At 46.7% G+C, this 26,950-nt stretch overlaps 1 protein-coding gene across 1 annotated transcript in view; it reads right to left on the bottom strand.

Moving 5' to 3' along the window:
- The window catches only part of SND1 (staphylococcal nuclease and tudor domain containing 1), a 1,722,638-nt gene that overhangs the window by 1,558,310 nt on the left and 137,378 nt on the right, over positions 1-26,950 (bottom strand). Inside the window, exon 9 of the mRNA XM_069229374.1 lies at positions 3,737-3,827. Coding sequence (XP_069085475.1) covers positions 3,737-3,827 — 91 coding nt within the window. The remainder of the gene's footprint in view (positions 1-3,736; positions 3,828-26,950) is intronic.

Below are 26,950 nucleotides of genomic sequence, written 5' to 3'. Positions count from 1 at the left end.
GGTCATAGGAGAGTGCAAGGCAGGGGGGCTGCGTACATTGCAGGGTGGGGCATACGAGAGTGCAAGGCAGGAGGCTGCGTACACCGTGCAGGCTGGGGCATAGGAGAGTGCAAGGCAGGGGGGCTGTGTACATTGTAGGGTGGGGCATACGAGAGTGCAAGGCAGGAGGCTGCGTACAGAGTAGAGTGGGGCACGAGAGTGCAAGGCAGGGGGGCTGCGTACACAGTGTAGGGTGGGGCATAGGAGTGCGCAAGGCAGGGGGCTGCGTACACAGTGTAGGGTGGGGCATAGGAGTGCGCAAGGCAGGGGGCTGCGTACACAGTGAAGGGTGGGGCACGAGAGTGCAAGGCAGGGGGGCTGCGTACACAGTGTAGGGTGGGGCATAGGAGTGCGCAAGGCAGGGGGCTGCGTACACAGTGTAGGGTGGGGCATAGGAGTGCGCAAGGCAGGGGGCTGCGTACACAGTGCAGGGTGGGGCATAGGAGTGCGAAAGGCAGGGGGCTGCGTACACAGTGCAGGGTGGGGCATAGGAGTGCGAAAGGCAGGGGGCTGCGTACACAGTGCAGGGTGGGGCATAGGAGTGCGAAAGGCAGGGGGCTGCGTACACAGTGCAGGGTGGGGCATAGGAGTGCGAAAGGCAGGGGGCTGCGTACAAGTGAAGGGTGGGGCATAGGAGTGCACAATGCAGGGGGGCTGCATACACTGCAGGGTGGGGCATAGGAGAATGCAAGGTAAAGGGGCTGCGAAGAGTGCAGGGTGGGGCATAGGAGAGTGCAAGGCAGGGGGCTGCGTACACAGTGCAGGGTGGGGCACAGGAGAGTGCAAGGCAGGGGGGCTGCGTACACAGTGTAGGGTGGGGCACAGGAGAGTGCAAGGCAGGGAGGATGCGTACACAGTGAAGGGTGGGGCACAGGAGAGTGCAAGGCAGGGAGGATGCGTACACAGTGTAGGGTGGGGCACAGGAGAGTGCAAGGCAGGGGGGCTGCGTACACAGTGCAGGGTGGGGCATAGGAGAGTGCAAGGCAGGGGGATGCGTACACAGTGCAGGGTGGGGCATAGAGTGCAAGGCAGGGGGCTGCGTACACAGTGTAGGGTGGGGCATAGAGTGCAAGGCAGGTGGCTGCGTACACAGTGTAGGGTGGGGCATAGAGTGGAAGGCAGGTGGCTGCGTACACAGTGTAGGGTGGGGCATAGAGTGCAAGGCAGGGGGCTGCGTACACAGTGCGGGCTGGGGCATAGGAGTGCGAAAGGCAGGGGGCTGCGTACACAGTGCAGGGTGGGGCATAGTAGTGCGCAAGGCAGGGGGCTGCGTACATAGTGTAGGGTGGGGCATAGGAGAGTGCAAGGCAGGGCATAGGAGAGTGCAAAGCAGGGAGAATGCGTACACAGTGTAGGGTCGGGCACAGGAGAGTGCAAGGCAGGGGGCTGCGTACACAGTGTAGGGTGGGGCATAGGAGAGTGCAAGGCAGGGGGCTGTGTACACAGGGTAGGGTGGGGCAGAGGAGAGTGCAAGGCAGGGAGCTGCGTACACAGTGCAGGGTGGAGCATAGGAACGCAAGGCAGGGGACTGCGTAGACAGTGCAGACTGGGGCATAGGAGTGCACAAGGCAGGGGGCTGCGTACACAGTGCAGGGTGGGGCAGAGGAGAGTGCAAGGCAGGGAGCTGCGTACACAGTGCAGGGTGGGGCATAGGAGTCCGCAAGGCAGGGGGCTGCGTACACAGTGCATGGTGGGGCATAGGAGTGCACAAGGCAGGGGACTGCGTACACAGTGCAGGGTGGGGCAGAGGAGTGCACAAGGCAGGGGGCTGCGTACACAGTGCAGGGTGGGGCATAGGAGAGTGCAAGGCAGGGGGGCTGCGTACACAGTGCAGGGTGGGGCATAGGAGAGTGCAAGGCAGGGGGCTGTGTACACAGTGTAGGGTGGGGCATAGAGTGCAAGGCAGGGGGCTGCGAACAGTGCAGGCTGGGGCATAGGAGTGCGAAAGGCAGGGGGCTGCGTACACAGTGCAGGGTGGGGCATAGGAGAGTGCAATTCTGGTTTGTGGGAGTATCAGGGTAGGGTCCGGTTGCTGGTAGTACGGGCTACCCGCTCAGGCTCAGCTTGTCAAGACTGGGGTCTCAGGGTGGGCTATATGTGGGTTGTTCTGACGGGTATATGTTGGAGGGTGTCTAGTTATGAGGTGGGCGCAAGCAGTGACATTGTTGGTTATACCCTCCTTCGCCTCCCCCCAAATTGGTATGGATGTGCCTTGCAAGCGAACAGGAAAGTGTGGAGACCTGCGATGGATTAGGGGTAATAAAACTGGAAGAAAGGGGCAGAACAGTGCGTAAGGCACGAGCGGGAAGACAAGTTGCGTTTATGGATTGCACCAGCAAGGGCTGGGCACGAGGGTGAGTGAGTGAGGAGGTTACTGTTGGGGAGCCGGGGTGGCGTCCCCGCAGCTATGGTCTGTAGTTGGAATAACACGATGTCCCAGACCCAAGCGTACATATGAATCAAAATCTGCTTCAAATGAAATAGCAAAGCAATATTAAAGCTGTACTTGTATAATTCCTTTGTCCCATATAGACCATATACCGGACATTAACGTAAAAGGTGCAAAAAAAAAAAAAGTATCACCAACACAAGTTTCATAAATTGTACCTCTAATCTGCAGATCTGTCTGGAGACCTGATGGGAAACGGCATATCTGCACCAACCCCAGAGAACCTACTGAAAGGGAATGACCTGCGAACTGTGCAGAGGTTAACAGCCCAGCGGGAAGGAAAGTCATCAATATTTGCACCTCTACTTCAACCCAAATCGTCGGTTGGCCGGGGTTTAAGGACGGACCAACATAACGAAATCATGCTAGGCCTAGGGACAAGATGCTACCACAACAGGTAAGACAAAAGCGTTTAGCATGAACCATTTCAAAGTTCATTTTTATAGCCAACGAATTAACTGGTGGCAGAATGCCACGCTATGGAAAGTTCTGCGGAATGAGGCCAAATTCGACATACTGAAAGAAATTATCGCGCAATACAAGCTGTAGAGAGACAGAAAACATAGGCTTAGGTTCTAAAACCGCCGAAGAGATTAAGATCAGTATGCCTAAAACTGGAAATATGCACGAAATGTACGAACTTCATGAAATTTTAAGTACAGAAGACTAACCGAGCATGCATTTATCTGTGACATTCCAGAGGAAGATTGACTAATTCCAGCCATCCAAGCTCTTGCAGGAGGTAAGGAAGGTTCTATCCGTGATATGAATCTGGAGTGCATCACTCCAACTTCTGAAAAACAGACACTAGCCAGACCAGGCAATTGCTGCAAGGAATTTGTGCCAAACATGTTGTTGTGTAATAGTACAGTGGTACGACCAGCTGATGTTACAAAGTTTGTAGAGCTTCATGGTATGCAAAGGTAATACAGAAACACAATTGAGGCAAATGCCTCACATCCCAGCGTCCATAGTCTCACTCCAAGGACAACCCTGAGAGAACAGATGAGGAAAGTTAAAACCCATTGTGGACAACTAGAAAAGGACGAAATAGTGACTGGTACGCAGCAGCAAAAAAAACATGCAGAAACATTTCCTACTGGGATGTACAAATGTCAAAATGCAAAGCCCTAATTATTAGGTCTGAAACCTAATTAAAGACTGCACCAGAACAAGCAAGAGCACTTTTAACTAACCACTGTCCGCGCATCATGGGCGAGTAACAGGTGGTTGCCCAGAGACACTTACCTTGGCAACAAACTGCTTGTCCTTCTGATCCATGTTTGCCGTCGGAGCTACGTAATCTCTCCAGATCCTTAGCTTGCGTTCTTTGGCTTGCCTGGCAACAAGAGAATGGCATTAAACCTCGGTGCAGCCTCATCGCACAAGCACTCACACACTTGCCGTACATTACATTCGTGCTATAATCCGAAAGAAATGTGCTGCGACTACTTTATTGTACAAACGTGTTAAGCAAGTCATCCAGCGTCGGCACGTTACACACCTCCCCGCCCTGAGGTGATGTAGATCAAGTAATGCACGTGGATGGGGACGCCACCGCCACATTACAGAAGCTGGCACTGGAGCGGAAGCGCAGGGCATGCCTAAAAAACCCACTGCCCTAAGAACAGCAGCCAATCCGCTGGGGTAATACACAAGACACTGGGTCTAAGTCTGCTGTAAAGAAAGAACTATTTAGCTCAAGATTTCATGCACTGCAGATCCTCTCCTTCAAAGATTACACCCCTCCGAGTTAAAAAATAAATAAACAATGCACTTGAGCTTTCTTTACCGAAAAAGCAGATTGCGAGGACAGTCACAGCAATTTTTCACCTATATCTACTATTTTTGTTGTTGCAAAGAATCAATTGTTACTGTCAACTGCAGGACTATCATGAGTGCAACGCACTTCTGTTGAGCTTTCGCCTTTGTAAGAGAGCAGAGACAGCTGAACCATGTTTTTTGTGTTCATGTCCCTTACGTTTAGCATGCAACCTTAAAACTACAAAAGTGAGCTTCCTTTCATGGAGGACACCTACCCTGACAGAAAACTGCTATTGGGCCCATGAGCATAGTACATACACTGTTAAGGTTCCTGTATGGTACTAGGGTACTATTGGCACAACCACTCAAGTCCTTCCAAAGAAGCGGTAATAACTTGGATTTTGAAAAGGGAAGAGTGCTGTCTGTTTTGAAGGTTAGGCAGCTATACCTTATGGAAGTGTATGCCAAGCTTGCTTCCCGCAAACGAAAAAGATATAAAGAACACCCTGCACTGATACTTTGAGGGGGTCCCGTTGTTTGGATATACAGTGGCAGACAATGTGTTTTGCTGCATAATGTGCTCTAGCAGTAGGTTTCTGTGCTTCCTTAAATAAATCCATGCATTCCCGAGGTAGATTAAGCTATCCGAAGTCTGTCTTCAGGAGCCATACCACAAGGTCCAGTTCCTTAAGATTTGGGTGCCTGATTTGATCATGGTTCTGAGTGAGAAGGTACAGGTAGAGGGGAAGCTTCTCATGAGTAATGACTGATAGCTCTAATAGAGTTGAGAACCATGGCTGTCTGGCCCACGTGGGGGCCACTAGTATCAATGTGAGGGATGTTTACCTGAGCTTCCAAACCAGAAACTGAAGGAGGGGGAGAGGTAGAAAAGCGTAGGCAAATATCCCTGACCAGTTCATCCATAGAACATTGTCCTTGGACTGGGGGTATGGAGGCCTGGAAGCGAACTGTGGGCATTTTGATGTTTTTGTTTGTTGCAAATAGGTCTATGTCTGGAACCCCCCACGTTTGGAAGTAGGGAAGCCGGACTCATGGGTGAAGTTCCCATTTGTGAACTTGTCACATCCTGCATGCTGAGGACATCAGCAAAGTTGCATGTCCCTGGGAGTTGTTCCGCTACCAGGTTAAATGTTGGGGCAAATGGCCCAGTGCTAAATTGACTGTGCACAACGACAGTTGTACGGAGTGTGCACCCCACCATTTCTGCATATAATACATGGTTGCTGTTAGAAATGGGGTCTCTAGATGAAAGTTGGTTTGCACCCTGTCCAAGTAGGGACCCTCACTAGTCAGGATAAGGGAGATACCTGCTCAGATAACCCCTGCTCACCCCCTTGGTAGCTTGGCACGAGCTGTCAGGCTTATCTCAGAAGCAATGTGTAAAGCATTTGCACATAACACACAGTAATAAGTGAACACACTACAAAAGGACATCACACCAGTTTTAGAAAAATAGGCCAATATTTATCTGTATAAAACAAGACCAAATACGATAAGATTCCAACATACAGTAAGAAAAATATGAATTATGCAAAATTTACTCAAAACTACAGTTCCTTGAAGTCGATAGCTCCACCTGGGGCTATCACGGCATTGTGATCACTAAAACCAACAGTTCAGGCCGGCCGTGGCGTTGCGGGCCAGATACGGTGTCGGGAAAACCTGCAAACAGTACCTTGGATTTGCAGGGCGCCGTGAGCTTCGCAGTGAGCTCTGGAAGGTGGCATCACTGACGTCGCAGTGTCTGGTCCGGAGTCGGTGCAGGAGTTGTCGGGCCCTTGAGGTCACACGCATTGCCGATCGAACTCCAGGCTGATGAAGATAGGTGCGCCGGCATGGATGGCGTCGGGGATGCGGTGTGAAGTGGGACGATGCGACGTGCAGTGCCCACAGGTCACGGTGCAGGCGTCCAGTGGCGTAGGTGAGACCAGGGCTGGGGTGTGAAGCGGGGCGGTGTGACGTGCGGTGTCAACATGTCATGGTGCAGGCAGCGTCGTCAGTATGCCCAAGCCAGCGGTGCAGGACGGGACGGTGCTTCGTGACCCTCACGAGTGGTGTCCACAGGCCATGGTGCAGGCAGGATGCTTGGGGACGACACAGGAGTCTATGATGCTGGCGTCGGTAGACAGAGGCTGCGGTGCGGGACAGTGCTTTGTGTACCTCACGAGCGGTGTCCACAGGCCACAGTGCAGCCAGCGGCACTGGTGTCAGCAGGTGTGGCATCGCCGGGGATGCCAAGGCTGCGGTGTGAGCAGGCAATGCCAGAGTGCGGGGCCCACAGGTCACGTTGCGAGCAACAGCTCGGTGAAGTCGTCCGATGATGGCGTAGGTAAGGTCAGGGTCGCGGTGCGAAGAGGGGCAATGCAACTCTGTGCGGTGTCGGCAGGTCACGGTGCAGGCCAGCGGCGTTGCAGTGGTTTCTCCTCTTGAACAGCACAAAACAGTTCCCAGTGCTGTAGGTCGAGGAAACTAAAGTCTTTGGTGTCCCTGAGACTTCCAACAGGAGGCAAACTCTACTCCAAGCCCTTGGAGAACTTTCTCAAGCAGGACACACAGCAAAGTTCACCCTTTGCACTCTTTTCAGGCAGACTGCAGGCCAGACCAGCAAAGCAACACAGCAAAGGGACAGTACTCCTCCTCCAGCTCTTCAGCTCTTCTCCTAGGCAGAGGTTCCTCTTGATCCCAGAAAGATTCTAAAAGTCTGGGGTTTTGGGTCTGCTTCTTATACCCAGTTCTGCCTTTGAAGTTTGCAAACTTCAAAGCAAAGTCTCAAGTGTTTGCAAGATCCTTCCTTGTCCAGGCCAGGCCCCAGACACTCACCAGGGGGTCGGAGACAGCATTGTGTGAGGGCAGGCACTGTCCTTTCAGGTGTGAGTGACCACTCCGCCCCGCCCCTCAAGCACAAATGGCCAATCAAGATATGCAGGCTGCCCCCCAGCCCCCTTTGTGTCACTGTCTAGAGGAGAGGTGTGAACAGCCCAACTGTCAAAATGACCCAGACAGGGAATCCACAAACAGGCAGAGTTACAGAAATGGTATAAGTAAGAAAATGCTCACTTTCTAAAAGTGGCATTTTCAAACACACAATCTTAAAATCAACTTTACTAAAAGATGTATTTTTAAATTGTGAACTCTGAGACCCCAAACTCCACATGTTCATCTGCTTCCAAAGGGAATCTACACTTTAATCAGATTTAAAGGTAGCCCCCATGTTAACCTATGAGAGGGACAGGCCTTGCAACAGTGAAGAACGAATTTAGCAATAGTTCACTCTCAGGACATATAAAACACATTACTATATGTCCTACCTTAACCATACACTGCACCCTGTCCTTGGGGCTACCTAGGACCTACCTTAGGGGTGCCTTACATGTAAGAAAAGGGAAGGTTTAGGCCTGGCAAGTAGGTACACTTGCCAAGTCGAAGTTACAGTCAAAACTGCACACACACACTGCAATGGCAGGTCTGAGACAGGATTACATAGCTACTTATGTGGTTGGCACAACCAGTGCTGCAGGCCCACTAGTAGCATTTGATTTACAGGCCCTGGGCACCTCTAGTGCACTTAATAGGGACTTACCAGTAAATCAAATATGCCAATCATGGATAAATCAAATCAACAGTACAATTTCTATAGGGAGCAGTTGCACTTTAGCACTGATTAGCAGTGGTAAAGTGCGCAGAGACAATAATCCAACAAAAACAGACCTGAAAAAATAGGAGGAAGAAGGCAAAAAGTTTGGGGATAACCCTGCAAAAAGGGCCATTTCCAATAGTTGCCATGTTGTCTATGCGTATGAGGACTACCCTGTTTATGTGTACTACAAACTGAACGCTAGGTGAGCAGGTAGCAGCTCTGGGTGATTGATGTAGAGTGTATGATGTGTGGGATCCCAGAGACCTTGGACTGAGATCCTGAAGGTGAGCACCCTCACCCTATCAGAGGCATACATTGTCAGAATGATCTGTTGGACAGGATCTATGAAAGGCCACCCTTTCAAGAGACTGGCTTTGTTCAACCATTGTAGAAAGCAATGGGTGGGGCTGTCTACACACCAGATATTTTAGATGACCCTGAGCCTGAGACCATTGGCGCACAAGACATTCCTGCAACTCATGCAAGTGAAGACGGGAATGTGGCACAATGGCAATGCAAGAGGCCATCTTGACCAGAAGCCTCAACACATTTTACTGACACTTGGTGACTGGGGTGGAAATGGGAGAGTTGTGTCTGAAAGTTTTCTATCCTTGCCACATTGGGGAAAGGCTAGTCCTTGTGTGCTCAGAATAGCCTTTAGATAGGGCTGGATCTGAAGAGGATTCAGATGGGATTTTTGGAAACTGACAGGGAAACCCAATTGATTGAGCAAGTCGATGATTACATGTGTGGTGCAGACATTTTTTTCAGGGTACTGGCTTTGATGAGCCAGTCGTTCAGATATGGGAAGATGTGGATATTTTATCTGCGCAAGTGAGCTGTGACAACAGCTAGGCATTTTGTGAAGACCTTTGGCACAGTTGTGACCCCGAAGAGAAGTACTCTGAATTGGTAATCTTGTCCTGCTATCACAAATCTGAGGTATTTGCAATGTGCTGGGTGTATGGCAATGGGAAAGTAGGAGTCTTTTAGATCTAGTGCTGAAAAAGTTTCCTTGTTGAAGCAGTGGGATAACATTCATAAGAGTGACCATATGGAAGTTTTCTGACCGGATGTAGTGCTTTAGAGGCCTGAGACCTAGAATACGCCTTAAGGAGCCATCCTTTTCAGGGATGAGAAAACAGAGTATACTCCTGTTCCTCTATGGTGTAGAGGAACTGGTTCTATTGCTCCTTTGCTTGTTAGGGCTTGCCCTTCCTGTTTGAGCAGAATGATATGGTCAGCTGAAAGCTTGTGATTGCAGGGGGGAATGTTTGGAGGTGCGGAAATGAGCTCCAGATAGCAACCATGTTGGATAACATCCAACACCCAATGATCTGTTGTGGTATTTTGCCAGTGATGAAAAAAGAGTTGAAGTCCTCAGAAAGGTGTTAGTAGGAAGGAAGGTGAAGGTCTCACTGCTTGGAGGCAGTGGAAGAGCCTCTAGGGGTGGGTGTTTCCCTAGGCCTCTTATTATTTCCCCTGTAAGAAGCTTTGTAAAATCCTCTTCAGGAGGATAAGCGAGGCTGGTCTTTCGGATAAGATGAGGATGTTACTGTTGCTGATGGTTTGGAGGCTGTTTTATATAACTGTCAAAGAAAGGCCCCACAAGAAGTAGCGGTTTTGAGAGCTCCTATGGATTTATCTTCCTCGTTATCTTGTTTCATTTTCGAGTGCTTTGTCACCTGTGGGCTGAAAAGGTGCTCAGTTATCAAAAGGTACATTGAAGATGGTATGATGTACCTCCAGTTTTAAACCAGAAATGCGTAGCTACAAATGTCGTCATAAGAGGACACAAGTATTGATGCCTTGAGTGGCTGTGTCTGCAGAGTCCAAGACACAGCGAATTCAGTTTTTAGAGGTAGTCTGGCCTTCACCAACATATTCTTGTTCTCTTTTCCTTTGCTCCCCTGGGAGATATGAGGGGTTCCTCCATTTCATCCCAGTGGGCACAGTCATATCTAGCAAGCAGACCTTGTGTATTAGCAATGCATCAATGGCTGGCTGCTTGAGCAGCAAACCGCTTACCAGAGGTGTCCATCAGCTGGCTCTCCTTGTCAGGAGACAAAGCATCAGCAAGCTGCTTGGGAGCCGATTCTCTTGCATTAGAGACCACTAAGGAATTTGCAGTGATCTGCCCTCTAATCAAAACTGGGTCTGAGGGGGAAGCTTTATCCTTTTCTACATGTGAAGTGATTATGCATGCCTTGGAAGGATCTTCAAAAATCTCTTCTGCGTGCCTCATCATACCCTTAAGCATTGGAATGTATTGTGTGGCTCTATGAGATGTAGTTAGTGTTACAAACAAAAAATAGTCATCAGTTTGCTCTTTATCTAGAGGCACATGGCTGCTTTTTTAATCAGTTCCTGAAAGAAAGCAGTATTATCGAGTGAGGATGATCTAGTTGGGTAGACATCAGGATCAATATTTGTGTAGGGGTAAGCATCATACTGGGACCATTGGTCTATGTATGGGGAGAAAAGAACAATATCATCCCCTGTGTCAAATGTCATAGAAATAGTGAGGTGAACCCTGCTATGTAACATCAAGAGGGTTACCCTAAGAAGGTGAGTGGGGTGGTGTGTGGCTGGTGGTGAAAGGAAGGTGGAGGAGAGTATGTCAGCAGTCTCTATCCACTTTTGTGCTTGGCAGGAGACTAAGGAACATCAATGGCCTCTTAAAAGATGTGCATATTACAGCCTTAAAAAAGATATGTCCTGCCTGAGGTTGAATATGAAGCTGCAACAGTTTGGAATAGAGCTGCTTCTTCATTTTGTGGAGGATAGGCTCAACAGAACTAGTCGGCTCCTAAGGTGTGGTGACAATCTTTTCAGCACCGAGGAGCTCTTGAGGTTCGGTCTAGGAACTGTTGTTGCCGAGGCGGGCAGGGATCTCTTCAATGCCGAAGTAGGCCCGCAGGGTGGGAGGGTAAAGCTTTCGTTGCAGAGCATTGTGGTGTTTGGCTTAGTACTGAAGCCTAGGGTTGCTTTTCAGAGCCGATCTCTGTAGCAGGGCTTCTTAATTCGTTTTTCGATCTTGGCTATGGCCCGATGGCAGTGGCAGCCCAATAGCCTTTCCTTCGGTGGTAGAGGATATTTAAGGCCGAGCATGAGCTGGTACTCAGTTGATTGAGCCGGAGGAAGGTCATGCATCTCGAGCACTCTATTGATTTTGGAGTCCAAATCCTTGACGGAGAAGGCCACTTCCTCTGCAGCCCAGGACTCTTGAAGTTCCTGCTCCTGTTCAGACATGGTGATTGGAGTCTGAAAATATCTGGGATTTATCAGTCACTTGTTACATCTTGCGAAGACTGGCTCTTCGATCTCGTAAGTTTTCTTAGATCAAAAAGACTAGCAAGCCTCACAGTCCTCCTCGTTATAGTCCAGAGATATAGGTTGCAGACCTGGTGCTGGTCGGTCCATGGGAACTTCAAGTGGCACGTGGGGCAGAAATGGAAGGTAGTCCGTTGCATCAAAAGATCATTCTCAAAAAGCTGAAACCAAGAAAATGGCAGCTCGAAGGGCAAAGCCCAGACGGCCTCTGAGGGCACATTTAGTCGACAGGTAGTTACTTTGTTCCCAGAAAGCAAGATAGGAAACAAGTTCGAAAGACAATACAGATGGTATGGGAGGAATCTTGAAGAGTCCGAAAAATGGTCCCCATCCAGAGCTCAGTGAAAAGATAACCGGACCCAGTGGCATAAATTAACAACCTAACAATGGAGTCTATGCCCATGCACATTATCAACGAGAGGAGTCACTATACCTCATGACTCGAAAGACTATAAAGAAAAACTTGCAACCTTTCCAGATCCAACACTAGATGCAGAAGTACGCAGAGCATGTGTATCTATAGCCAAACATGCCATCCCACATAGTACTACCTTCATTGCGCTTTATCTTCACAAGGACACAAAGATCTGATGTAGGAAAACATGGTAAATGGCACTGAGTGCCTTTAGTTCCAATGCCTGGAGCAAATATAGCTCAAGAATATATGTAGATGAGCATTATGTAATATGCCATTTATTGTCTCTGTTGAGTGTGGTGCTGGGCGATAAGTCAGGAAAAGGGAAGCCTCGAGTGAGTCATGATGTTCTCCCCTTCCCTTCAATAATGAATATGTACTACTCTGTATATTTGTGAATACAATTTACACATTCACGTGTGTTTATTTTATTAAAAAAGTTGGAACAAATCTAGACAGCAAGGGGTTAAATTTGTGAAGTAAGGTACATTGAAACGGCCTCGTGTCTAAAGGGAGAAATGTGTAAAGTAATTGGAACACGAGGGAGTAAACTTAATTTTCTTGTATCACTTTCACTCTATTAGGGTAATGGACTGTTAAATAATTAGCAGTTATGTAGCCTGTTCATATGTATGTTATTTATGCCATGATAGTGAAAATAGGTGTTTACAGTAACAGTAGTAATAAACAAAGTTTTTTTTTTTTTTTTTACTATAAAGCAAAGGTCAAATTCCAGTTCACTATTGTCCTTGAGGAATTCTGGTGAAAAAATAAACCGAAGCTGAGGAGTGCTTTGTAAATGGTACCAAAACCGAAATGGCAATACTTTTCACTGCATATTTATTTTGTGTAGTTAGTTTGAAATTAAAATGTCACTTACCCAGTGTACATCTGTTCGTGGCATCAGTCGCTGTAGATTCGCATGTTTTGCATAGCTCGCCATCTGGTGTTGGGTCGGAGTGTTACAAGTTGTTTTTCTTCGAAGAAGTCTTTCGAGTCACGGGACCGAGTGACTCCTCCTTTTGTCTCCATTGCGCATGGGCGTCGACTCCATCTTCGATTGTTTTTCCCCGCAGAGGGTGAGGTAGGAGTTGTATTGTAGTAATAGTGCCCATGCAATGGAGTGACTAGGTATGTACCTATTTAAGGTTTAAATAATAGTTGAAGGTAACTTCCGAACTGCTACAGGCTCCCGGGGAGGCGGGAGGGCACATGCGAATCTACAGCGACTGATGCCACGAACAGATGTACACTGGGTAAGTGACATTTTCAGTTCGATGGCATCTGTCGCTGTAGATACGCATGTTTTGCATAGACTAGTAAGCAGTTATCTCCCCAAAAGCGGTGGCTCAGCCTGTAGGAGTGGAAGTAGTCTGAAACAATGTTCTTAATACGGCTTGACCTACTGTGGCTTGTTGTGCGGATAACACGTCTACACAGTAGTGCTTGGTAAATGTGTGAGGCGTAGACCATGTGGCTGCCTTACATATTTCTTGCATTGGTATGTTTCCTAGAAAGGCCATGGTAGCACCTTTCTTTCTGGTTGAGTGTGCCCTTGGTGTAATGGGCAGCTGTCGTTTAGCTTTAAGGTAGCAGATTTGAATGCATTTAACTATCCATCTGGCTATACCTTGTTTTGATATTGGATTTCCTGCATGAGGTTTTTGGAATGCAATAGTTGTTTAGTCTGATGTTCCTTGTTCTGTCAATGTAATACATTAATGCTCTTTTAACATCTAATGTATGTAGTGCCCTTCAGCTACGGAATCTGGCTGTGGGAAGAACACTGGAAGTTCCACTGTTTGATTCAGATGGAACGGTGAAATAACCTTTGGTAGAAATTTAGGATTAGTCCTTAGGACGACCTTATTTTTATGTAGTTGTATAAAAGGTTCTTGTATTGTAAACGCCTGAATCTCGCTTACTCTCCTTAGAGAAGTAATAGCGATGAGAAATGCAACCTCGGGGAAACCTCCACTTGGGCAAGGGAGAGGGACTCCTGGGGGTCACTTCTGCAGTGAAAGTCCGGTCCTTCAGGTCCTGGGGGCTGCGGGTGCAGGGTCTTTTCCAGGCGTCGGGACTTAGGTTTCAGAGAGTCGCGGTCAGGGGAAGCCTCGGGATTCCCTCTGCAGGCGGCGCTGTGGGGGCTCAGGTTTTGGTACTCACAGTCGTAGAGTAGTCCGGGGGTCCTCCCTGAGGTGTTGGTTCTCCACCAGCCGAGTCGGGGTCGCCGGGTGCAGTGTTGCAAGTCTCACGCTTCTTGCGGGGAGATTGCAGGGTTCTTTAAAGCTGCTCCTTTGGATAAAGTTGCAGTCTTTTTGGAGCAGGTCCGCTGTCCTCAGGAGTTTCTTGTCGTCGTCGAAGCAGGGCAGTCCTCAGAGGATGCAGAGGTCGCTGGTCCCTTTGGAAGGCGTCGCTGGAGCAGAGTTCTTTGGAAGGCAGGAGACAGGCCGGTGAGTTTCTGGAGCCAAGGCAGTTGTTGTCTTCTGGGCTTCCTCTGCAGGGGTTTTCAGCTAGGCAGTCCTTGTTGTTGCAGGAATCTAGTTTCTAGGTTCAGGGAGAGCCCTTAAATACTAAATTTAAGGGCGTGTTTAGGTCTGGGGGGTTAGTAGCCAATGGCTACTAGCCCCGAGGGTGGGTACACCCTCTTTGTGCCTCCTCCCAAGGGGAGGGGGTCACATCCCTAATCCTATTGGGGGAATCCTCCATCTGCAAGATGGAGGATTTCTAAAAGTTAGAGTCACCTCAGCTCAGGACACCTTAGGGGCTGTCCTGACTGGCCAGTGACTCTTCCTTGTTGCTTTCTTTGTTCCCTCCAGCCTTGCCGCCAAAAGTGGGGGCCGTGGCCGGAGGGGGCGGGCAACTCCACTAAGCTGGAGTGCCCTGCTGGGCTGTGACAAAGGGGTGAGCCTTTGAGGCTCACCGCCAGGTGTTACAGCTCCTGCCTGGGGGAGGTGTTAGCATCTCCACCCAGTGCAGGCTTTGTTACTGGCCTCAGAGTGACAAAGGCACTCTCCCCATGGGGCCAGCAACATGTCTCTAGTGTGGCAGGCTGCTGGAACCAGTCAGCCTACACAGATAGTCGGTTAAGTTTCAGGGAGCACCTCTAAGGTGCCCTCTGTGGTGTATTTTACAATAAAATGTACACTGGCATCAGTGTGCATTTATTGTGCTGAGAAGTTTGATACCAAACTTCCCAGTTTTCAGTGTAGCCATTATGGGGCTGTGGAGTTCGTGTAAAACAGACTCCCAGACCATATACTCTTATGGCTACCCTGCACTTACAATGTCTAAGGTTTTGCTTAGACACTGTAGGGGCACAGTGCTCATGCACTGGTACCCTCACCTAGGGTATAGTGCACCCTGCCTTAGGGCTGTAAGGCCTGCTAGAGGGGTGTCTTACCTATACTGCATAGGCAGTGAGGTTGGCATGGCACCCTGAGGGGAGTGCCATGTCGACTTACTCATTTTGTTCTCACTAGCACACACAAGCTGGTAAGCAGTGTGTCTGTGCTGAGTGAGGGGTCTCTTAGGGTGGCATAATACATGCTGCAGCCCTTAGAGACCTTCCCTGGCATCAGGGCCCTTGGTACCAGAGGTACCAGTTACAAGGGACTTATCTGGATGCCAGGGTGTGCCAATTGTGGAATCAAAAGTACAGGTTAGGGAAAGAACACTGGTGCTGGGGCCTGGTTAGCAGGCCTCAGCACACTTTCAATTCAAAACATAGCATCAGCAAAGGCAAAAAGTCAGGGGGTAACCATGCCAAGGAGGCATTTCCTTACAAAGAGAAAGCCAGGTTAGATTTTTGTAAGTGAAGCAAGTAACCCACTACATGTTTTGGAGTTGCGTGTAATGGTTGGATTTGATTAATATGGCAGTAGCAAACAAACCTCTTCCATTTACTTGCATAACAGTGCCTGGTGGATGGCCTTCTGGCTTGCTTAATGACTTCCATACATTCCTGGGTAAGCTGTAAGTGTCCGAATTCTAGGATTTCAGGAGCCAGATTCAGCGATGCTGGATCTGGGTGTCTGATCTGTTGTGTTAACAGATCCGGCTTGTTGGGCAATTTGATGTGGGGTACTACTGATAGGTCTAGCAGTGTTGTGTACCAGTGTTGTCTTGCCCAAGTTGGTGCTATTAATATGAGTTTGAGTTTGTTTTGACTGAGTTTGTTTACCAGATAAGGAAGGAGAGGGAGAGGAGGAAAAGCGTAGGCAAATATCCCTGACCAGTTCATCCATAGGGCATTGCCGTGGGACTGCCTGTGTGGGTATCTGGATGCGAAGTTTTGGCATTTTGCGTTCTCTTTTGTCGCAAACAAGTCTATCTGAGGTGTACCCCAGAGCGTGAAGTAAGTTTTCAGAATTTGGGGGTGAATTTCCCATTTGTGGACCTGTTGGTGATCTCGAGAGAGATTGTCTGCGAGTTGATTTTGAATCCCTGGGATAAATTGTGCTATTAGGCGAATTTGGTTGTGAATTGCCCAACGCCATATTTTTTGTGCCAGAAGGTTCAACTGCGTTGTGTGTCCCCCCTTGTTTGTTTAGATAATACATTGTTGTCATGTTGTCTGTTTTGACGAGAATGTATTTGTGAACTATTATTGGTTGAAAAGCCTTTAGTGCTTGAAAAACTGCTAGCAGTTCTAGGTGATTTATATGCAATTTTGTTTGATGTACGTTCCATTGTCCTTGTATGCTGTGTTGATCGAGGTGTGCTCCCCACCCTGTCATGGAAGCATCTGTTATTACGTATTGTGGCACTGGGTCTCGGAAAGGCCGCCCTTTGTTTAAATTTATATTGTTCCACCATAGAACCGAGAGGTAAGTTTGGCGGTCTATTAACACCAGATCTATAAGGTGACCCTGTGCTTGTGACCACTGAGATGCTAGGCACTGTTGTAAGGGCCTCATGTGCAGTCTTGCGTTTGGGACAATGGCTATGCATGAAGACATCATGCCTAGGAGTTGTAATATCACCTTTGCTTGTATCTTTTGTGTCGGATACATGCGTTGTATGATGTTGTTGAAATTTTGAATTCTTTGTGGACTTGGAGTGGCTACTCCTTTTGTTGTGTCTATTATGGCTCATAGGTATTGTTGTACCTTGCACGGCAGAATGTTGGATTTCGTGAAGTTGACGGTGAACCCTAGTTTGTAGAGGGTTTGTATGATTTGATTTGTGTGGTTTGAGCACTTAACGAATGGGCCTTGATTAGCCAGTCGTCTAGATACGGGAACACATGTATTTGCTGCCTTCTGATGTGTGCAGCGACTACTGCTAGACATTTGGTAAAGACTCTTGGTGCGGTTGTTAAACCGAAAGGCAGTACCTTGAATTGGTAGTGTATTCCTTTGAATACAAACCTTAGGTATTTCCTGTGCGACGGATGTATTGGTATATGGAAATACGCGTCTTTGAGGTCTAAGGTTGGCATGTAGTCGTGTAGTTTTAGCAATGGTAACACTTCTTGTAGTGTGACCATGTGAAAGTGGTCTGATTTGATGTATGTGTTTAGTATTCTGAGGTCTAGGATTGGTCTTAGTGTTTTGTCTTTCTTTGGTATCAAGAAGTACAGTGAATAAACTCCTGTGTTTATTTGTGTGTTTGGTACTAACTCGATTGCATTCTTTTGTAATAGAGCCTGCACTTCTATCTCCAGAAGCTTCGAATTATGTTTGGACAAATTTTGTGCTCTTGGTGGTATGTTCGGAGGGAATTGTAGAAATTCTATGCAATAACCATGTTGGATAATTGCTAGAACCCAAGTGTCTGTAGTGATCGCCTCCCATGCTTTGTAATAATGACCTATTCTTCCCCCCACTGGTGTTGTGTGGAGGGGGTGAGTGACATGAGTCACTGCTTAGTAGTAGGGGTTTTGGGGCTTTGAAATTTTCCCCTATTCCTAGGGAATTGCCCTCTATATTGTCCCCGAAAACCTCCTCTGTACTGTCCCTGGTAACTGGACGGTGTTGCCTCTGAGGTGCTGGCTTGTGTGCCCTGACCCCGAAACCCCCCTCTAAAGGGTGTTTTACGGAAGGTGCTGTAATTTCCTCTGCTCTGCGGGGAGTAGAGTGCGCCCATGGCTTTAGCAGTGTCCGTGTCTTTTTTAAGTTTCTCAATCGCTGTGTCCACTTCTGGACCGAACAGTTCTTTTTGGTTGAATGGCATATTGAGAACCGCCTGCTGAATCTCTGGTTTAAATCCAGACGTTCGTAGCCACGCATGCCTCCTGATGGTTACAGATGTATTAATTGGCCTTGCAGCTGTGTCTGCAGCGTCCATGGAGGAGCGTATTTGGTTGTTTGAAATGTTCTGTCCTTCCTCAACCACTTGCTTTGCCCTCTTTTGTAGGTCCTTAGGTAGATGTTCAATGAGATGTTGCATCTCATCCCAATGGGCTCTGTCATAGCGCGCAAGTAGTGCCTGAGAGTTAGCGATGCGCCACTGGTTTGCAGCTTGTGCTGCGACTCTTTCCAGCTGCATCGAACTTGCGGCTTTCCTTATCTGGGGGTGGTGCATCCCCAGATGTGTGGGAGTTGGCCCTTTTCCTAGCAGCTCCTACAACGACAGAATCTGGTGGCAGCTGTGTAGTGATGAAAATAGGGTCTGTAGGCGGCGCCTTATACTTTTTTCCACCCTTGGTGTGATTGCCCTACTTTTGACCGGCTCCTTAAAGATGTCTTTTGCGTGCCTAAGCATACCAGGAAGCATAGGCAGGCTTTGGTAGGAGCTGTGGGTGGAGGAGAGGGTATTGAACAGAAAGTCATCCTCGACTTGTTCTGAGTGGAGGATTACATTGTGGAATTGTGCTGCTCTAGCCACCACCTGAGAATATGCCGTGCTGTCTTCTGGTGGTGATGGCTTTGTAGGGTATGTTTCCGGACTGTTATCTGACACAGGGGCGTTGTATAAGTCCCATGGGTCCTGATCTTGATCACCTTGGCTCATGGTGGTGTGAGCCGGGGAATGTGATGGGAGTTTGTGCTGGTGAGACGTGAATCATTGGTGGAGGAGAGGGTGGCGGAGTAACCTTCACCATTTTTGTTTGTGGTGGTTGGTCAGATTGAAATTCAAGTCTTCTCTTTCTCCTAATAGGGGGAAGGGTGCTTATTTTTCCTGTTCCCTCCTGTATAAAAATACGTTTCTGCGTATGGTCTATATCGGTGGATTGCAGCTCTTCCTCAAACCTATGCTTTCGCATTTGGGAGGTGAGTGATTGCTCCTCTGTATAAGAGCCTGAAACTGGGTCGGTTGCCGGTTGTTTTGGCACCGAAACCCTGTCTGCATTTTTCTTCGGCTCCGAGGTGACTTTCTTTTTCGGAGCCGAAACCTCTCGGCGTCGATCTTCGTCGGTGCCGCTGTCTCGGCGTCGAGCTGTGTCTACACCTCGATGCTTGTCTCCAGCACTTTCTCGGTCCCGAGAAGGCTGCGTACCGGAGTCGGATGGTGCCGGCACTGTTTGGGCCTTTTCCGGTGCCGACGGTCGGTCACCGAATTTATGGGTCGAGCCATGGCCTGGTGGCAGTGGCGTCCCCTGGGCCTTGTAAATCTTCTTCTGAGTGGTTTTCGACGTCTTACTCACGGTTCGTGTATCGTCGAATTCTTCGGAGTCTGATTCGTGGATCGAAAAGGTTTCTTCTTCCTCTTGAGCCTCGAACTCTCGGCGGGCTGTCGGCGTGGACGCCATTTGAAGTCTCCTGGCTCGACGGTCTCGGAGTGTTTTTCGGGACCGGAACGCACGACAGGCCTCGCAAGTGTCTTCGCTGTGCTCAGGTGACAAGCACAGGTTACAGACCAAGTGTTGGTCTGTATAGGGGTATTTGTTGTGGCATTCGGGACAGAAACGGAACGGGGTCCGTTCCATCGGCGTTCTTCTACACGCGGTCGGGCCGAGCAGGCCCTGACGGGGGATCGAAACTACCCCGAAGGGTTCCGGAGCTCTTCGATCTTCAGTGCGGTGTTGATTCTAACTACGCCGATCCCGAACGCAACAATACCGACGAAAATCTTCCGAAATTTAGCTGTTTTTCCGTTCCGAAACTCGGAGCGACAGGAACACGTCCGAACCCAATGGCGGAAAAAAAACAATCGAAGATGGAGTCGACGCCCATGCGCAATGGAGACAAAAGGAGGAGTCACTCCGTCCCGTGACTCGAAAGACTTCTTCGAAGAAAAACAACTTGTAACACTCCGACCCAACACCAGATGGCGAGCTATGCAAAACATGCGAATCTACAGCGACAGATGCCATCGAACAGTTATTTTCTTCAAAAATGCATCTAACAGCGGGGACGGATGAAATAAAACTTTTACATTTTATTTAACGTTTATGTACAACAATTGACAATGGCGAGGGCCAGTGGATTTATGCTATTGTGGCAGCAGCATTTATTGCTTAATTTTCGATTTGGTGGATTTGAAACCATGTGCATGTTTCACAAAAAGTGTTTATAGATCAAAAGGATCAAATTACTGCCAATTTTTGTGTTTAACAATTTGGGTTTACCAGCCGCAAAATGTAGTTCTCCATGCAGCTTAATCTCAATAGCTCTGACAATCAATGCTTTGCAAAGTGTTTTTTGGGGGCTGTCATTATGATGGAGTAATGCATAGGGAACCCTGAAACATTTTCCACATTTCACTGTGAAAAATGGGTTTCAAAGCACTATTTTGTGTTATAAAAAGCAGCCAAGCATCTAATATTACTCTTGAATGGGATTTGTTTATTTTCAACTTCTTTATTCTCAGAGGATTCGATGACCTAAATCCTCAAATGATCCGCAAATGAACCATCAAGATACCTTTATAATTAACCTCTGGACCACATCTGAAAGGTTAAAATCTCAAATACTATTCAACAATTTTTCACAAAAGGACACCTCTGATTACAGTTCTAGTTTCAAGCTAAGTCTGGTGTAATTTTGTTAAGCGTTTTTTTCTGCAAAGTAAAACAAATTCTCCAATGTGAAATAGTATTTAAGACATAAAATTTGGGACTCGCCTCCCCCGAAGGTTTTGCATTAAACTGCTTGCAAAGAACTTGCAATTTATAAAATGTTTCTGAAGGTTTTGTGCGGATTCAAAGAGATGGAGAGATTATGAGATGATAGGGGAGAGAGAGAGATAGATATATGGAGAGATATAGATGGAGAGATAGATAATATGTAACAGGTAACTGTAGTATGGTTTAATAAGGGTTTATATTAGGGCCTCAAACCACAAGACCCAAGGCTGAATGGGCCATTAATGTCACCAGAACCACAAGATAATATAGAAACATGATACTCAAGTTGGTTACTTAACTTACTCCAGCATTGGCATCTTTCATACAGGGAGTGCAGAATTATTAGGCAAGTTGTATTTTTGAGGATTAATTTTATTATTGAACAACAACCATGTTCTCAATGAACCCAAAAAACTCATTAATATCAAAGCTGAATATTTTTGGAAGTAGTTTTTAGTTTTAGCTATGTTAGGGGGATATCTGTGTGTGCAGGTGACTATTACTGTGCATAATTATTAGGCAACTTAACAAAAAAAAATATATACCCATTTCAATTATTTATTATTACCAGTGAAACCAATATAACATCTCAACATTCACAAATATACATTTCTGACATTCAAAAACAAAACAAAAACAAATCAGTGACCAATATAGCCACCTTTCTTTGCAAGGACACTCAAAAGCCTGCCATCCATGGATTCTGTCAGTGTTTTGATCTGTTCACCATCAACATTGCGTGCAGCAGCAACCACAGCCTCCCAGACACTGTTCAGAGAGGTGTACTGTTTTCCCTCCTTGTAAATCTCACATTTGATGATGGACCACAGGTTCTCAATGGGGTTCAGATCAGGTGAACAAGGAGGCCATGTCATTAGATTTCCTTCTTTTATACCCTTTCTTGCCAGCCACGCTGTGGAGTACTTGGACGCGTGTGATGGAGCATTGTCCTGCATGAAAATCATGTTTTTCTTGAAGGATGCAGACTTCTTCCTGTACCACTGCTTGAAGAAGGTGTCTTCCAGGAACTGGCAGTAGGACTGGGAGTTGAGCTTGACTCCATCCTCAACCCGAAAAGGCCCCACAAGCTCATCTTTGATGATACCAGCCCAAACCAGTACTCCACCTCCACCTTGCTGGCGTCTGAGTCGGACTGGAGCTCTCTGCCCTTTACCAATCCAGCCACGGGCCCATCCATCTGGCCCATCAAGACTCACTCTCATTTCATCAGTCCATAAAACCTTAGTAAAATCAGTCTTGAGATATTTATTGGCCCAGTCTTGACGTTTCAGCTTGTGTGTCTTGTTCAGTGGTGGTCGTCTTTCAGCCTTTCTTACCTTGGCCATGTCTCTTGAGTATTGCACACCTTGTGCTTTTGGGCACTCCAGTGATGTTGCAGCTCTGAAATATGGCCAAAATGGTGGCAAGTGGCATCGTGGCAGCTGCACGCTTGACTTTTCTCAGTTCATGGGCAGTTATTTTGCGCCTTGGTTTTTCCACACGCTTCTTGCGACCCTGTTGACTATTTTGAATGAAACGCTTGATTGTTCGATGATCACGCTTCAGAAGCTTTGCAATTTTAAGAGTGTTGCATCCCTCTGCAAGATATCTCACTATTTTTGACTTTTCTGAGCCTGTCAAGTCCTTCTTTTGACCCATTTTGCCAAAGGAAAGGAAGTTGCCTAATAATTATGCACACCTGATATAGGGTGTTGATGTCATTAGACCACACCCCTTCTCATTACAGAGATGCACATCACCTAATATGCTTAATTGGTAGTAGGCTTTCGAGCCTATACAGCTTGGAGTAAGACAACATGCATAAAGAGGCTGATGTGGTCAAAATACTCATTTGCCTAATAATTCTGCACTCCCTGTATATTTACATGCTTGAATCATTCCCTGTCAGACTGGGTACCACTGGTAACAGCAGTAAATCATGTTAAAAAGGTCATGTGTCAATGGTGCTTATTTAATAGCACATCCATCTCCCACTCACCCTAGAGCCCACCTTAGGTCAGATTTCATACACAAGTATGAAGAGTACATGATAGAAGTGAGCCTCTGATTGCGGAGGAGGATCAAATAGTGATACATTTCTTATCTGTAATCCTAGTTCTCTTCTAGGGGAATCCTTATCAAAGTTATAAGCACTGAATAGTCCTGTCCTCGCACGTGGGCGAGACTGTTCTGTGCTTATGACTATTGATAAGGATCCTCTGAGGAGAAAGAAACAAACACTGAGAACTGGAGTTATAGGTAATTCTACAGCATTGGACCTATTGTATATTTACATGTTTCAGTCAAAACAGTAAGCAGTACATAGTATTAGAACAACGTGGTAAGCAGGCTCATCATATGAAAAAGGTTCTGTAAAACTGCCTGCCGCACCGCAGAGTCAGTTACCACCTTCACATCCAGGCAGTAATGCTTGGTATGTGTTTCTGCGCTCTCGCTGCTGCTATGCAAATGTCATGCAGTGGCACCCTGGTATAAAGCACACCGGTTGTTGCGACGACTGTAGTGGAATGCACCCTCATTCTACCCAACAGTAGATGTTTTGCCTTGTGGTACCAAAAGGTGATGCAGGTTGGCAGCAAATGCTCTAGGCTCTGTTTGGACAGTACAACAAGGTGATGTATGGAATGCTTGGATTAATATCAGCCACTTGTAATCTCTCGGGTCACATTCCAGTCCATCCTTTTTCAGGAAGGACATCGGCTGGAAGTTCGGGGTGGACTGTTCCAAATTGGAGCAGGGTCAAGACTGATTTGCCGATAGCTGGGTCCAAACTGATGTGGGTATGGTGCATAAAAAGAAAGATTGCGACCATAGTAATTACCATTGTCTGAAATTAACTCAAGTCCATCCATCACTGTGCTTCTGTTTGGACAGCAGGCAGGCTCTTCCTGGACGGCCAAAAGACAATCAGCTGGTCTAATGCTCGCAAGTCTTTTGCGTTGTCTTTGTACCTTCTAATACACATGCACACATCCAGCTATTGCATACATCTCTCTGACATCGAAGTAGGGGAAAATGAATGAAGTAAAACAGGTACAAGGAAATGAAAGTCTGTAGGGACTTTAGGCATGAACTTTTCATTGGCTTGTAGGATGGCTGTCCGTATATCAAAGGAAAGGCTCTATTATAGTAAATAAGAACATCCAGAGGGGTAAGGGTCCTGGGGTACACTAACTTCTATTGGCCCAATAAGTGATGCTGCTTGCTTACCCCGAGAAGGCAATACCCCTAAGCTCTTAAAAACAGAAGTAGTGGAATATGGTAAACAATATCTATTAGTAATACAAGCGTAATATCAATGCAGTCTATTGCTTATTATTGGTACAGTGACTAGGTTTATAGATTTTTAGTGGCCATCTCACCATTTCATTTTGAAGATAAACATGGGTCATCCAACATGCGTGTTGGCCCTTCAGCAGGGATGGGCTTTTTCAAGACAGTCTCGAGAGCCAAAAATCAAAACGTATGGTTTGGTTTGTCTCCAACAACTGCATATGTCCAATTAGGGTGCTGGTTCTGTCTTGGTGGTCCTAGATGTATCCACAACGGGGGTGTGGTGCTGGCCTTTGTATTTAATTAACAGAAAGTGCCCAAGCCACTGATCTTGTCTGTTTTGGTTGGAGGCCAGTACATCTCTGTTGACAGACAATTAGGTCAGTGTCTATACACACAACGATATAGGAAAGACGCTTGTCAGACACATTAGACTGCAGACACCGATCTAATCTCTTAACAGAGAAAGGAGGGAAAGTTTTAAAGAGACCTTTCATAAAGTATTTCCAATTCTTTGTACAAGAAAAAGGAAGAGCCTTCGGTTCATGTAAACCAGAGATCACTTCAAAATGGACTCCAACTGAAGAGTATTTAAGACCACTCTTGGCCAGGTCTGCAAGTACTTGATAGGGCTACAAAGAGATTAGAGTAAAGCTAATCTTTGCACCATATTATAAAACATCACATTTGGCATTGTCATTTTTCATAGCTGCTGGTGCATGTGCCTGCACCAGATCGCTCCTGCAGTCCGCTGTAATGTGCAAGTGACCGAACTGTAGTGGGCAGGTACCAAATTCTTAGAGACAGAGGCTGTGGTGGAGTATCTCGCCATTGTATTTATAAAGTAGAACATGGTGAATTGTTCACAGGATTGCTGAATACATGTGCATCTCGTGAAACTGTTGTACCACTGCACAAACAACGGAATAATGAGGATCAGGGACTATGATACAACTTGGCCTTCCTCAGTATCTTGGTGATTAGAATTAACTGAGGAAAGCCGTATGCAAATTCAACGATGTCATTAAAAAGATATTGCCCTTGAACTTAGTCTGACAGAACTGCCATTTCTTGTTCCACACAGTAGCAAACTAGTCTATTGTAGGCTGGTCCCATTTTTGGAACCTTGGTTGTGGAAGGGCTTCTATTCAAGACAGTCAGAGCACATGCACGGTTGTTTCAGCATCCTGGGAGATGTCCCACTACAATATCTGCATCACTTGAGACTGCCCAGTCCCACAGCATCGGTCTCTCCTGAAACTTGGCTCGCGTTGCTAGCCTCAGGAGAATGATTGCAGGGTCAGCCTCATGGCCCATAGCTCCAGGACAGACAGTTTCCTCCATCTGACCAGAAGCTTCTGACACCGCCTGCATGTGGTCCCCCCAGGCCTCCATTATTTTATCTGTAATTACTATACTATCCGTCAAAGAATGGGATTGGAGGTGCCCACGTATGTTTGATAGAAACCTCCACCATACTAATGCTTGTTTGAACCTTAGTGTAGCGTGAACATTGTTGTCCCATAAGGCAGCTGTTTTTATTCATGGTCCTGTTCTGGCTGTATGGTTCTCATCCTGAATTTGCAAAATGCTATCGTCCCAATGTAGCATGACATCAGGACCAGGAAGTGTCTTGTACAATCTGAACAATTGTTGGCTTGGACCAAAATGTTTTGCCATTTCTTGTATATTAACTATTCTTTATAAAGAAACAGTTTTTGCTATGCATGTGTCTAAGATTGCTCCTAAGAACTAAAGTCTTGTCACTGTTTCAACAATGGATTTTTCCATATTCAGCATTAGATCCAATTTGTGGAACAAGATGACGCAGGCAGCTATAGAGTTATTTGCCTCATCCTTAGTTGGGGCTTTGATGAGCCATTCATCCAAGCAAGGATATAGCTTGTGACTTTGCAGTCTCAGGAAGACAGCTACTGGTGCAATGCACCTTTTGAAAAGAGAGGATGCTTATTTTGGTCTGAATTAAGTGCTTTGAATTGTTAATGCTGCCAACAGTCATTTCCCATGGTTCTGATGTTCGGGGATATCAAAATATGCATCCCGAAGATCCAAGGAAGCTAGCAGTTCTTGCTCCTGGGGCATAAGGACTTCATGGGGTGTCTGCTAACAAAATATTGCTTTTGTAGAAATGTGTTCAGTTCTCTAAATGGTGTAGGATTCGTCTCCATTGTCCCACCTTTAGTAAAAAGAATATTGAACTGAAAATCTCTAGTTTTCCTTTCAGGAAGGAGGATAATCTCACATTGCAGTTCCCACAAGTTACACTCCAAAGCCCCAAGGGAACGTGCTGTCACTGAGCCAGTTTTGATATTTTGTAGGTTATCGACCACATATTTCCCAAAATGATTATGTCCATCAAAGGACATGCCAAAATCTTGGATTGAACTTCCGAGCTAAAGTCTGTGGAACAAATCAATGCCTGTGCCCTTAGAACAGTAACCCCTGCCAGTTGGTGGACGCCTACATTAGACATGTTTCATATGCTAGTCAACAAACTATGCTGTTGAGGCCTATGTCACTCATCACGGTTTGCAGCCATTTAAAACTATTGGCGATACCCATCCTGTCAACGGGGAATTATTCAAAATGTGAATATATGAAGGATCCAATGCTGGAGAAGTTACCAGGTAGTTTTTATAGGCGAGATTTATTTTGTGGTAGTTTTCTTGAGAAAAGGCATTTTTCCAAACAGAGAAATGTTTAATGAACATAAGACATACATGAACACAAGGTTTGGGAGTAAAAAACAACTACTACTATTTAGTTTTGTAGTTAAGAATGTACCCTACATATTAAGCTATGTTTCAGTACCAATATCACCTCCTTTTTTAATATGTTTCCCTCGTATGGTTTCAGGTATTACACAAAATCTAATTATAGAATCCCTTTTTATGCTGTGCACAAACATAGCCCAATTGTTAGCAAATTCAGAACACTGGTTTATTGAGCACCAACTCACCAGGA

Source organism: Pleurodeles waltl, chromosome 4_1, assembly GCF_031143425.1.
Source record: "Pleurodeles waltl isolate 20211129_DDA chromosome 4_1, aPleWal1.hap1.20221129, whole genome shotgun sequence".
Classification (NCBI taxonomy): Eukaryota; Metazoa; Chordata; class Amphibia; order Caudata; family Salamandridae; genus Pleurodeles; species Pleurodeles waltl.
Note: the sequence above shows the minus strand (reverse complement) of the source record. Positions and strands in the feature narration are given on the sequence as shown.